Source organism: Theropithecus gelada, chromosome 19 (genome assembly GCF_003255815.1).
Source record: "Theropithecus gelada isolate Dixy chromosome 19, Tgel_1.0, whole genome shotgun sequence".
NCBI classification, from domain to species: Eukaryota; Metazoa; Chordata; class Mammalia; order Primates; family Cercopithecidae; genus Theropithecus; species Theropithecus gelada.
In genome coordinates, this window is record NC_037687.1 from 11,004,238 (window position 1) to 11,018,335 (window position 14,098).

At 52.8% G+C, this 14,098-nt stretch overlaps 1 protein-coding gene across 3 annotated transcripts in view; it reads right to left on the minus strand.

Moving 5' to 3' along the window:
- Positions 1–14,098, minus strand: part of DOCK6 (dedicator of cytokinesis 6) — a 64,262-nt gene that overhangs the window by 21,857 nt on the left and 28,307 nt on the right. Inside the window, exons 22-26 of one of the 3 annotated variants that reach the window (XM_025367988.1) lie at positions 11,284–11,447; positions 9,952–10,056; positions 6,753–6,845; positions 6,394–6,489; positions 4,506–4,646 (exon numbers count right to left, since the gene is read on the minus strand). In XM_025367988.1, coding sequence (XP_025223773.1) covers positions 4,506–4,646; positions 6,394–6,489; positions 6,753–6,845; positions 9,952–10,056; positions 11,284–11,447 — 599 coding nt within the window. The remainder of the gene's footprint in view (positions 1–4,505; positions 4,647–6,393; positions 6,490–6,752; positions 6,846–9,951; positions 10,057–11,283; positions 11,448–14,098) is intronic. The other 2 variants (XM_025367989.1, XM_025367990.1) reach the window with 2 other exon arrangements.

The following is a 14,098-nucleotide window of genomic DNA, read 5'->3' on the forward strand; positions in this document are numbered from 1 at the left end:
CCCCCCCCCGGGGGGGGGGGGGGTGGGGGGGGAGAGAAGGGGCCCCCCCCCCCCCCCGGGGGGGGGGGGGGGGGCCCCACTAAAAAAAAAAAAAAAAAAAAAAAATTGGACATTAGGCTGAGTGCAGTGGCTCACACCTGTAATCCCAATACTTTGGGAGGTCGAGGCAAGAGACTCGCTTGAGCCCAAGAGGTCAAGGCTGCAGTGAGGTATGACTGTGCCACTGGACTCCAGCCTGGGCAACAGAATTAGACTCTATCTCTTAAAAAAAAAAAAAAAATAGACATTAGGTTATGCAAAGTTTTGGACTGAGATAGAGGTGGTGGCCACACAGCACAGCATTGTAAATGTATTAATGCCACTGAGCTGGTTAATTTCATGTTTTTTTTTGTTTTTTTTTGAGACGGAGTCTCGCCGTGTCGCCCAGGCTGGAGTGCAGTGGCGCGATCTCGGCTCACTGCAAGCTCCGCCTCCCGGGTTCACACCTCAGCCTCCGAGTAGCTGGGACTACAGGCGCCCGCCACCACGCCCGGCTAGTTTTTTGTATTTTTAGTAGAGACGGGGTTTCACCATGTTAGCCAGGATGGTCTCGATCTCCTGACCTCGTGATCCACCCGCCTCGGCCTCCCAAAGTGCTGGGATTACAGGCTTGAGCCACCGCGCCCGGCCTTTTTTTTTTTTTTGAGACGGAGTCTTGCTCTGTCACCCAGGCTGGAGTGCAGTGGCCGGATCTCAGCTCACTGCAAGCTCTGCCTCTCGGGTTCATGCCATTCTCCTGCCTCAGCCTCCCGAGTAGCTGGGACTACAGGCACCCGCCACCTCGCCCGGCTAGTTTTTTGTATTTTTTAGTAGAGATGGGGTTTCACCGTGTTAGCCAGGATGGTCTCGATCTCCTGACCTCGTGATCCGCCCGTCTCGGCCTCCCAAAGTGCTGGGATTACAGGCTTGAGCCACCGCGCCCGGCCTCTTTTTCTTTTTTTTTTTTGAGACAGAGTCTTGCTCTGTCGCCCAGGCTGTAGTGCAATGGTGTAATCTTGGCTCACTGCAGCCTCTGCCTCCCGGGTTCAAGCGATTCTCCTGCTTCAGCCTCCTGAGTAGCTGGGATTATAGGCATGCGCCACCACCCCTGGCTAATTTTTGCATTTTTAGTAAAGACGGGGTTTCACCATGTTGGTCAGGCTGGTCTCGAATTCCTGACCTCAGGTGATCTGCCCTCCTCGGCCTCCCAAAGTGCTGGGATTACAGGTGTGAGCCAACATGCCCGGCCTGTAATTACTTGTCACCAACCTTAACAGACTGGGGTGACATTTTCAGAGATACTGAAGGATAACAAAGAGCCATGGGGAGAATGGCATCCTGGGTAAAGGGAACAGTCAGTGCAAAGGCCCTGAGGCAGGATGTGCCTGGCAAGCCTGGGGAACACTGAGGTGGCTGATGTGGGCCCAAGGCTCAGCTGGTACTTGTTCTGCCCTCGTACTCTCTTGAGCCACTCTGAGACCTCACAAGTTAGCCTCAGTGGCCGTCAAATCCCTGCAACCCAGCCAGGCATGGTGGCTTATGCCTATAATCCTAGCACTTTAGGAGGCCAAGGAGGGCGGATCACAGGGTCAGGAGTTTGAGACCAGCCTGGCCAATATGGTGAAACCCTATCTCTACTAAAAATACAAAAAATTACCTGGGCATGGTGGCATGCACCTGTAGTCCCAGCTACTCGGGAGGCTGAGCCAGGAGAATCGCTTGAACCCAGGAGGCAGAGGTTGCAATGAGCAGAGATTGTGCCACTGTACTCCAGCCTGGGCAACAAAACAAGACTCCGTCTCAAAAAAAAACAAAAACAAAAAAATTAGCCGGGCATGGTGGCACATCCCTGTAGTTCCAGCTACTCAAGAGGCTGAGGCAGGAGAATTGCTTGAACCCGGGAGGCAGAGGTTGCAGTGAGCCAAGATCATGCCATTGCGCTCCAGCCTGGGGGACAGAGCGAGACTCCATCTCAAAAAAAAAAGTGGATTATCACGGGCATTGTTCTTCTCTGGATCTCTTTCTTGGGGTAGTTTCCTCACCATCTGGATCAGCCCCTGGGAATGTCAGTCTTTGGGAAGGCTCCAGTGAGACAAGGCCAGAACCTCTGAGACCAGCTTGGAGGTCATATGCGATTGTGCAAGGGTTGGCCTGGGCCAGAATGCCATTTCAAAAATCTGGAAAGTTCTCATCAAATCCAGAGGTCCCATTTCTCCTTAGAAACCAGGCCATCTCCTGGCATAGGTAACATAGCAAGACCCCATCTCTACAAAAAAAAAAAAAAAAATTAGGTGGTTATGGTAGCATGCACCTGTAGCCTCAGCTACTCTGGAGGCTGAGGTGGGAGGATTGCTTCAGCCCAGGAGTTTGAGGCTACAGTGAGCCTCATATCATGCCACCACACTCTAGTCTGGACAATAGAGCAAGACTGTGTCTCAAACAAAAACAAATATAAAAACAAAAACAAAACCATACACAAAAAACTCCCAGACAATCTGGCCAGGCATGGAGGCTCATGCTTGTAATCCCGGCACTTTGGGAAGCCAAGGTGGGAGGAGCCCTTGATCTCAGGAGTTGGAGACCAGTCTGGGCAACATAGTGAGACCCTGACTCTACTTAAAAAATAAATAAATAAATAACCAATTATGGTGGCTTGTGCCTCTGGTCACAGCTACTTGGGAGGCTGAGGAGGGAGGATCCCTTGAGCCCAGGAGGTCGAGGCTGCAGTGAACTATGATCACACCACTGCACTCCAGCCTGGGAAACAGAGCAAGACCCTATCTCCAAACAAAAACAGCCAGCCAGGCGCGGTGTCTCACGCCTGTAATCCCAGCACTTTGGGAGGCTGAGGCAGGTGGATCACGAGGTCAGGAGATCGAGACCATCCAGGCTAACACGGTAAAACCCCATCTCTACTAAAAATGCAAAAAATTAGCCAGGTGTGGCGGCGGGCGCCTGTAGTCCCAGCTACTTGGGAGGCTGAGGCAGGAGAATGGCATGAACCCAGGAGGCGGCGCTTGCAGTGAGCCGAGATTGCACCACTGCACTCCAGCCTGGGCGACTGAGCAAGACTCCATCTCAAAAAAAAAAAAAAAAACAAAACCACAAACAAACAAAAAAAACAGCCCATCTGGCCATAGCTGAGCCACATTTCTGCAGGGTTTCTGTTGGCTGGATTGAGTGATGGTCACCCCTGTTAGGTGGGACATCTGCCCTCTGCTCTACCATAAGCGCCACTTTCCTAGCTGAAACTGGTATTGACAGTGAGGGGTCAGGAGCTGGTGGCTCAGATTCAAAAACCTCATTCTGCCCCTTCTCAGTCATATGGTACAAGGTTAAGCTACTCATTCATTTGATGCCTCAGTTTCCCCATCAGTAAAATGGAGATAACAATAATACTAACTTCATGGGTTGTTGTGAAAATTTAATGATACGATCCAAGGCCAGGAGCAGTGGTTCAAGCCTGTAATCCCAGCACTTTGGGAGGCCGAGGCGGGCGGATCACCCAAGGTTAGGAGTTCCAGACCAGCCTGACCAACATGGAGAAACCCTGTCTCTACTAAAAATACAAAATTAGCCAGGTGTGGTGGCACATGCCTGTAATCCCAGCTACTTGGGAGGCTGAGGCAGGAGAATTGCTTGAACCTGGGAGGCGGAGGTTGCAGTGAGCCAAGATCGCGCCACTGCACTCCAGCCTGGGCAACAAAAGCGAAACTCCGTCTCAAAACAAACAAACAAGCGCTTAGATACACAGTAAGTGCTTAATAAATGCTCGATATTATTACTCATGATTAGTATTACCTGCCTAGCCCCCGAGGGCACTGGAATTGGTAATCCAGGGCCTGAACAAGTCCACTGTCAGGGTCTCCGAACATCAACATCTATTTATTGAGCACTTGCTGTATACTCTGACTGGGCTAAGGGCTAATGGATCTGCCCTGTCACTTCCCTGCTCTCATCAACCCTCATTTCCTTCCTCATTCACTACAATCTAGCCATCCTTACTGCTCTCCTGGTAGCCCAAGCATGGTCTTGCCCCAGGGCCTTTGCACCTGCTATTCTCCCTGCCTGGAATGTTCCTTCCCCAGACGTTGCATGGAATGATCTCTCACTTTCTTCAAGTCTCCCCTTAAAAGCGAGGGTAAGGATTTGGGTCTGTTTTGTTTCTTGTTATGTTGCTACACCCAGCACAGGGCTGTGCACACCAGAGGCACTCAAGAAACAATGAATGAATGGATCCACCCAGCAAAGGGGATTCCCAGTCTTACAGGCAGGAGGCACTGGGCAGGATTGGCGCCCCCACCTGGCTGGCTCGCTGTGCACACCAGAGGCACTCAAGAAACAGACAATGAATGAACAGATCCACCCAGCAAAGCAGATTCCTGGTCTTACAGCCAGAAGGCACTGGGCAGGATTGGCGCCCCCACCTGGCTGGCTCTATGTCCTCCCTCAGGTTTCTTCCCACATTGAGACCCTGCATCTCCCACCTTGTGGACACGGGTGATGACCTCCAGGCCCACAGAGCCCACCAGGGCAGTGATGTCGTCCAGGAAGCGCCCAGGGAAGCGCAGCTTGCGGGGTGTGTCTAGTCGCTGGCCAAGAAGCAGGTGCAGTGCCATACTCTTCACCTGGGGGTGGAGTGAGAGGGCTGTGGGTGGGGCTTGAAGGGCTGTGGGTGGGGCTTGAAGCGCTGTAGGTGGGGCTTGAAAGGCTGTGGGTGGAGGAGGCTTGACAGAAGGGGTGGGGCTTTAGTAGCAAGGGAGGTGGGCTGAAGGTAGGTTTGAGCCCTGTAGCTGCAGGTAGAAGTTGGGGCCTGAGGGATGTAGATGGGGTTTGTGACCTATGGGTGGGGCTTGAGAAAGCCATGGGCGGATCCTGTGAGCATCCCAGGCCCAATGTAGTGAACGGGAAGGCTGAGAGGGTGTGGGAGGGGCTTATGCAGGTCTCCCCAGGACAAAGTCCAGAGGTGGGACAAAGGGTGGGGCTTGAGGCACTGGATTTGAAGGGAGCTTTACTGGAGGTCCAGAGGGGATGGGGCCAGCAGGCCCTGGGAAGGGGGCTTCAAAGAACCTATTGAAGAGTTTTAGGGACGTCTCTACCTTGATCAGCCAGCTTTCCCTCTTTTTTTTTTTTTTTTGAGATGGAGTCTTGCTCTGTCGCCCAGGCTGGTGTGCAGTGGGCATGATCTTGATCACTGCAACCTCTGCCTACTGGGTTCAAGTGATTCTCCTGCCTCTGTCTCCCATGTAGCTGGGATTACAGGCACATGCTACTACGCCCGGCTAACTTTTGTATTTTTAGTAGAGATGGGGTTTCACCATATTGGCCAGGTTGGTCTCAAACTCCTGACCTCAGGTGATCCACCCGCCTCGGCCTCCCAAAGTGCTGGGATTACAGGCGTGAGCCCCTGTGCCCGGCCACAGCTTTCCCTCTCTATCCAGGAATATCTCTTGCAGGATGGAGGTCTCCTCTCTAGGTGAGGGTCTCTTAATGGTTTCTCTCCTTAAACAGTCTCATGGGGAAGGGAGGCTCTCTCTAAAGGGGGTTTCAGGTACAGTCTCTCCACGGAGACACCACCTTAAGTGCTTCTTACCTCCCTAGGTGGGGGGTCTCTTGGGGCCATTTCTCAAATATCTCAGGTGCAATCTCAGGGGGCTTCTCTCCTTTTTTTTATTTTTTTTATTTTTTTATTTTTTATTTTATTTTATTTTATTTTTTTTGAGACGGAGTCTCGCTCTGTCGCCCAGGCTGGAGTGCAGTGGCCGGATCTCAGCTCACTGCAAGCTCCGCCTCCCGGGTTTACGCCGTTCTCCTGCCTCAGCCTCCCGAGTAGCTGGGACTACAGGCGCCTGCCACCTCGCCCGGCTAGTTTTTTGTATTTTTAGTAGAGACGGGGTTTCACCATGTTAGCCAGGATGGTCTCGATCTCCTGACCTCGTGATCCGCCCGTCTCGGCCTCCCAAAGTGCTGGGATTACAGGCTTGAGCCACCGCGCCTGGCCTATTTTTTCTTTTTTTTTTTGAGTCTTGCTCTGTTGCCCAGGCTGGAGTGCAGTGGCGCAATCTCGGCTCACTGCAAGCTCCGCCTCCTGGGTTCATGCCATTCTCCTGCCTCAGCCTCCCAAGTAGCTGGGACTACAGGTGTCCGCCACCACGCCTGGTTAATGTTTTTGTATTTTTAGTAGAGACGGGGTTTCACCATGTTAGCCAGGATGGTCTCGATCTCCTGACCTCATGATCTACCCGCCTCGGCCTCCCAAAGTGCTGGGATTACAGGCATGATCCACTGCGCCTGGCCAGGGGGCATCTCTCTTTAAAAAAGGAAGGGGCTCCCTTGGGGGTCTCTTGCCACCAGGCAGGGAGGCGGGGGTCTCACCATGAGCTGGAAGAAGAACCAGGCGTGCTGGAGGATGGCCTCGCGTACGGCACTGCTGCTGACCACCCACTGCAGAGCCAGCTCCTCGTGAAGCAGCTGGGGACAGAGGCAGGGGTCACAGAGTGCAAGGTGCCACCCCTTCCCGCACCCCCTCTGGAGGGCATGCCAGGGGAGGATGCAGCCGGAGGGCTCGGGGTTAGTGCAGCAGGAGCCAAGCAGGAGGAGAGGGGTAAGAGGAGTGGACGTGCCCTTTCCCTGGGCTCACCAGACCCCCTTGGGCTCTGGATGGGGGAGGAGCACTGGACCCCTTTGCTGGGGGCCAGGACAAAAATGAAGTCATCCACCCTTCCCCCTACTACCTTCTGCACAGTGGGTCTCGGCTGGGTGGCTGGTGGGGCTGAGGAGGAACCCTCGAGGTAGGAGGAGGCTCGGCTAGAGGTGCGGTCGATGGCCTATGATGGGATGTGATGGTGAGGAGAGGGTTAGTGTGGATGAGGTGAAGGGGTACGTGGTTGGAGGAAAGACGTGTCCATGCAGACAGGGATGGGGGAAAAGAGGTGGGTCAGTGTGAATATAGAGAAAGAAATGCTTCCACATGGATGGGTCAGGGCCATGGACGGGCAGTGGGGGCAGGCAGGAAAGAGAGATGGGTCAGCGTGGGTGGGAAGGGGAGGCTGGTTGGCATGGCCAGGGTGCTATGGGAGTAGACAGAGCAGTGGAGGCAGGGACAAATAAAAGAGTAGCTGGAGAGAGCTGGGTGAGTCAAGATCAAGGTGTGTGGGTATGCGAGAAGAACGTGAGGCTGGGTGGGGTGGCTCAACACCTGTTATCCCAGCACTTTGGGAGGCTGGGGCAGAAGGACTGCTCGAACCCAGGAGTTTAAGACCAGCCTGGGCAACATAGTAAGATAATGACTCTACTGAGAAAAAAAAAAATACGTGTGTATATATATATGGCTGGGCCTGGTGGCGTGTGCCTGTAGTCCCAGCTGCTCGGGAGGCCAAAGCAGGAGGATTGCTTGACCCTGGGACTTGGAGGTTGCGGCGAGCTGTGATGGTACCACTGCACTCTAGCTTGGGTGACAGAGCAAGACTCCGTCTCAAAAAAAAAGGAATGCTGTAATCCCAGCACTTTGGGAGGCTGAGGCAGGTGGGTCATGAGGTCAGGAGATCGAGAACATCCTGGCCAACATGCCAACATGTTGAATCCCCGTCTCTTACTAAAACTACAAAAATTGGCCGGGCGCGGTGGCTCAAGCCTGTAATCCCAGCACTTTGGGAGGCCGAGACGGGCGGATCACAAGGTCAGGAGATCGAGACCATCCTGGCTAACACGGTGAAACCCCGTCTCTATTAAGAAATACAAAAAACCAGCCGGGCGAGGTGGCGGGCGCCTGTAGTCCCAGCTACTCGGGAGGCTGAGGCCGGAGAATGGCGTAAACCCGGGAGGCGGAGCTTGCAGTGAGCTGAGATCCGGCCACTGCACTCCAGCCTGGGTGACAGAGCGAGACTCCGTCTCAAAAAAAAAAAATAAAAAAAATAAAAAATAAAAAAAAAAATAAAACTACAAAAATTAGCCAAGCATGGTGGCAGGCACCTGTAATTCCAGCTACTTGGGAGGCTGAGGCAGGAGAATCGCTTGAACCCAGGAGGCAGAGGTTGCAGTGAGCCGAGATTACACCATTGCACTCCAGCCTGGGTGACAAAAGCGAGACTCCATATAAAAAAAAAAAAGAATGTGATAGAGGTGAGAATAACAATGAAAACACGGTACAGCAGTGACACAGAGTGCGACCACGATAGGCAGGAGTGTGGATGGAGCAGGACCGAGAACACACGAAGGCTGGGAATGGGTGCGTGGTGTGTGGGGTGAAGGCAGAGGAGATGAAATCAGTGTAGACAGCAAGAATGTGTGTGGCCAGAGAAGGTGAGAGTGAGTGTGGATGAGGTGTAGAGTATAACCGAGTCAGTGAGTCTAGAGGACAGAGAGGAGGACGCAGAGGTGCAGGAGGGTGAGTGTGGACAGAGGAGGTTAAACACAAGATGGGGAAGGAGGAGAAAAACAAGGCAGAAAGATAAGGACAGAGGAGGTGAGATGTTGATGAGGTGTCAGGAATAGCAGAGACAGTCCAAGGGTCCAGGCCTGGCCCTGCCCAAGCCTGGCTTGGGCCTTAGTATCCCCATCTGTGAAATGGGTATGGGCAGAGGAGTTCAAGCTCCACTCTTGCTTCCTCCTTCGCTGGTTGGGAGGCGAGGCTGCTCGCAGGAAGAGGAGGTCTGATGACAGAGCCGACCCAACCCCGGGACCTACTCTGACAATTGAGGGCTCTCCAGCTACCCCAGTCCCAGCCATGCCCTGGCAACTCACTGTGCACCACGAGGGCCTTCCATTGAAAAGGCCCAGCCTCAGTGTCACCAGATTTCCAGATTCCCAACAATCCAAGGAAATGACTGCCTTAAGGCCCCCCTGCTTGTTCTGCTAACAGTCCCCTGGGCCTGTCATAGGGTACAGGTTGCCTTGGTGATGGGCACAGAGCTGGAAGAGGCCCTAGGGCCAAGTGTGTAAGGAAGCAAGCCCTGTGGCCTGCTCTCTGTGTGTACAGTCCTCTGACCTTGGTCCCAATATTTGTACATGCCTTTCCCTCTTCCTGCAACACCCACACCCACCCACCCTTCCCTAGCTGACTCTATCTCACCCTTCAGGTCCCAGCAAACGATGTCACCCCCCTGGAGAAGCCCCCAAGACCACCCAGAGAGAAGCTGGTATTGGGTTGCTACGTGCTTCCTTTCCACGCTGTGTGATCATACACTTAAGGCATTTGTTTGATCCATGTCTATTTCCCCAGCTAGCTAGAAGCTCAGGGTCAAGTCCGGACCAAGAATCTATCATCCCAACAAAATCCCACTGCAATGCCCTCAGCCCTAATCAAGCACAGGCTCAGGACTGCTGGGGGAGCACCATATTTTGAGTCCAAACTGCATCTGAAAAATTGGAGTGTTATCTTCATTTTACAAATGCAGAAACTGAGGCTCGGGAAGATGCATCCAATTGCTCAGAGCATGGGGTGAGCTCATAGCAGAGATAGGACGTGAACCCAGGTCTGTTTGGAGGCAAAGCCCTCCACTACACCAGGTACCTGGAAAGAGGCAGGGTAAGTAAGGGGAGCTCTTTGTCTTAAACGGGATAGGGGAGCCGAGAGGTTCTGGTCCAGCCCTTTGAGAATCCCATGATCTGGGTGGATTAAAGGGAGGTGAATAGGCCATGCAGGGCAGTGAGGTTATGGGTGACTGGATTTGCACTTCATTTGCATGCTATTTGCATATCATCCCTGTGCCTTCTGTCTCCATCTGAGACTGTGGGCTATGTGGCAGCAAAAGGCCAGTTAAGATGACCCAGCGATGCCTAAACACAGACTTCACAGCCCCAAACAAAGGCAGGAGAGGGGTCTGCCACCTCCTTCAGGCAGCCCCCTTAGGTTAGTCAGATGCAGCCAGGAAGGTGGGAGGAGCTCATGCTGAGGTGGTGTCACACAAGTGCAGGGACAGGTAGGAAGGGCACCTGTCTGGGGTCGGCCCCACAGTAAGGGGGCGCCCGCCGCAGCACAGCCTTACTGCCTCCTGGAGCATAAGCGGAATTCACCCAGGAGTGTGAGCGATCGATGCCCTGGAGATACACGGAGAAGTGCTAGCATCCCCAGTGAAGGGCAGGGAAAGCAGCATGAAATACCAAGCGTGGACATGGTTCTGGACCATACATGTGCCCACGTATGTATCATCATACGTCCTGAAAATTCTGAAAAATGTGCCCGCGTATGTATCATCATATGTCCTGAAAATCCTGAAAAATGTGCATATGTATGTAGGTCCATTGGGTGCATGCCTATACATACTTGTGTATGTGGGTCCATGGGTGCATGCATACACACCCCTGTACGTCTGTGCATGGGGTGCATGTGTATACACACCCGTATACGTATATGCATGAGGTGAATACGGACCCGTGTACATACAGGCACAGGGTGACTGTGTATATGCACCTGTGTAAGTAGAGGCATGGGGTGAATGTGTATATGCACCCGGGTCTGTATATGCATGGGGCGAACGTGTATATGCACCTGGCTCTGTATATGCATGGGGCGAAACTGTATATGCACCTGTGTCTGTGTATGCATGGGGCGAACATGTATATGCACCCGGGTCTGTATATGCATGGGGCGAAAGTGTATATGCACCCGGATCTGTATATGCGTGGGGCGAACGTGTATATGCGTGGGGCAAACATGTATATGCGTGGGGCAAACATGTATATGCGTGGGGCGAACGTGTATATGCACCCGGGTCTGTATATGCGTTATGCGTGGGGTGAATGTGTATATGCACCTGTGTACATATATGCATGGGGTGAATGGTGTATACACACTTGTGTCCACACATTCATGGGGTGAACATATATATGTGCCCGTGTATATATATGCATACGGTGAACGTGCCCATGTTCCTGTGTAGGTATATGCAAGTGAGGGGTGAATGTGTATATGCACCTGTGGACATACATGCATGGGGTGAATGTGTATATGCACCTGTGTAGGCATATGCATGAAGTGAATGTGTATATGCACCTGCTACACTAGGTACATATTGCTCTTTGTTCAGCCACGCCAAGCTCTGCCATCGTCCTCGGGTCAGTCATGGAGTACAGAGCTCAGTACCAAGTCTGATCCATACCCCACAACCTGCGAGAGCCCAGCCCAACTCTGCTGCCCAGAGTTAAGCCTTCATCCATGTTGTTGTCTCTGTTGTTTCCCATGTTTTATCAGCAGAGATTCTTTGCCCACCCACGTGGCAGCTACAACCACTAAGCCTGGAGATTCCAGGGCCCCCGTTGCCCTACCTTGCTGGCCAGGATGCGGGAAACCTCGTCATCCACAGAGCCAGGGGCCACGGCGAGGTCAGGGTTGCTGCTGCTGATGCTTTTGGAACGCGCCAGGTAGAGGCTTATGGGGCGACCAGAGCCACGGGCCAGTGTGGCAGCCTGCACTGTCACTGGAGGGGCCCCTGAGGATGGAGTGAATAGGGTCAGCCACCTACCCACCTGATGTGATGCCTCCCAGTCCCTTCCTACTTAGCTAATCTTTGCAAAATCACTTTCCTTCTCTGACCTTCCAAATTCCTCATCTATAAAATAAGTATAATGACTGCCGCCTCACAGAGATTTGGGGGGCATTGAAAAACTGAGAATAGGCCAGGTACAGTGGCTCATGCCTATAATCCCAGCACTTTGGGAGGGCAAGCCAGGAGGATCACTTGAGCCCAAGAGTTCAAGCCCAGCCCAGCCAACATAGCAAGACTCTGTCCCTACAAAAAAATTAATGAAAAAATTAGCCGGGCATGGCAGTGCGCACCTGTGGTTCCGGTTACTTGGAGAGGCTGAGGCAACAGGATTACTTTTTTTTTTTTTTTTTTTTTTTTTGAGACGGAGTCTCGCTCTGCCGCCCGGGCTGGAGTGCAGTGGCCGGATCTCAGCTTACTGCAAGCTCCGCCTCCCGGGTTTTCGCCATTCTCCTGCCTCAGCCTCCCAATTAGCTGGGACTAGAGGCGCCCGCCACCGCGCCCAGCTATTTTTTTGTATTTTTTAGTAGAGACAGGGTTTCACTGTGTTAGCCAGGATGGTCTCGATCTCCTGACCTCGTGATCCGCCCGTCTCGGCCTCCCAAAGTGCTGGGATTACAGGCTTGAGCCACCGCGCCCAGCCGACAACAGGATTACTTGAGCCCAGCAGTTTAAGGCAGCAGTGAGTTATGATCGTGACACTGCACTCTAGCCTGGCCGACAGAGTAAGACCCTGACTGTTCCTTTTTTGTTTTGAGAAAGTTTCGCTCTTGTCACCCAAGCTGGAGTGCCATGGCGTGAACTCAGCTCACTGCAACCTCTGCCTCCTGGGTTTAAGCAATTCTCCTGCCTCAGCCTCCTGAGTAGCTAGGATTACAAGCATGCACCACCATGCCCACCTATTTTTTTTTTAAATGAGACAGAGTCTTGCTCTGTCACCAGGCTGGAGTGCAGTAGGGCGATCTCGGCTCACTGCGACCTCTGCCTCCTGGGTTCATATGATTCTCCTGCCTTAGCCTCCCGAGTAGCTGGGACTACAGGCATGCGCCACCATGCCCAGCTCATTTTTGCATTTTTAGTAGAAACAGGGTTTCACCATGTTGGCCAGGATGGTCTCGATGTGTTGACCTCGTGATCTGCCTGCCTCAGCCTCCAAAAGTGCTGGGATTACAGGCATTAGCCACTGCACCCGGCCTAATTTTTGTATTTTTAGTAGAGATGGGGTTTTACCATGTTGGCCAGGCTGGTCTCAAACTCCTGACCTCAGGTGATCCGCCCGCCTCAGCCTCCCAAAGTGCTGGGATTACAGCTGTGAGTCACCACGCCTGGCCAACCCCAACTCTTAAAAAAAAAAAAAAAAAGGCCGGGCGCGGTAGCTCAAGCCTGTAATCCCAGCACTTTGGGAGGCCGAGGCGGGTGGATCACGAGGTCAGGAGATCGAGACCATCCTGGCTAACACGGTGAAACCCCGTCTCTACTAAAAATACAAAAACTAGCCGGGCGTGGTGGCGGGCGCCTGTAGTCCCAGCTACTCGGAGGCTGAGGCGGGAGAATGGCGTGAACCCGGGAGGCGGAGCTTGCAGTGAGCCGAGATCGCGCCACTGCACTCCAGCCTGGGCGACACAGCGAGACTCCGTCTCAAAAAAANGAGGCGGGAGAATGGCGTGAACCCGGGAGGCGGAGCTTGCAGTGAGCCGAGATCGCGCCACTGCACTCCAGCCTGGGCGACACAGCGAGACTCCGTCAAAAAAAAAAAAAAAAAAAAAAGAAGAAAAAAGAAAAAAACCCTGAGAATAATGCCTGACACATAGGGGTTGGTGTTTATTTGGCAAATTAAAAAAAAAAAATCCAACTCTGTAGAGGGATTACCATTTTGTGCTAACCATTTTGTGTGGTTTATGTCATTTACTATGACCAGCGCCCCCATGAGGTGGGTACTATTATTACTGCTGTTTTGCAAAAGGAAAAACAGGCTCAGAGAAGTGACGTCACAAGCTCAAGGTCACAGAGATTGTAGGTGGCAGGGCCAGGATTCGCATCCAGACGGTCCAGCTTCAGTCCCCGCTCCAAGCTACTAAAGAGGCTTGGTGACTGACTAAATCATTTTCCAGCCAAGCAAACAGAAACCACAGCCCAAGGATGGGGCAAAAGTGGGCAAGACATTATCTCTGTTGCAAGTTGCTCAAACCAGCCAAGGCCTGTGAGGCCTCAGGGCCTTTGCACATGCTATTCTCACTACTTGGATGCTCTTCTCCCAGATCTTTCTTTCCTTTTTTTTTTTTTGAAACAGGGTCTTGCTCTGTTGCCCAGGCTGGAGTGCAGTGGCGTGATCTCGGCTCACTGCAACCTCCATTTCTCGGGTTCAAGTGATTCTTCTGCCTCAGCCTCCTCAGTAGCTGGGGCTATAGGCGTGTGCCACCACACCTGGCTAATTTTTTTTTTTTTGAGACGGAGTTTCACTCTGTCACCCAGGCTGGAGTGCAGTGGCATGATCTTGGCTCACTGCAACCTCCGCCTCCCGGCTTCAAATGATTCGGCCCCCCTAGTAGCTGGGATTACAGGCACCTACCACCACACCTGGCTAATTTTTGTATTTT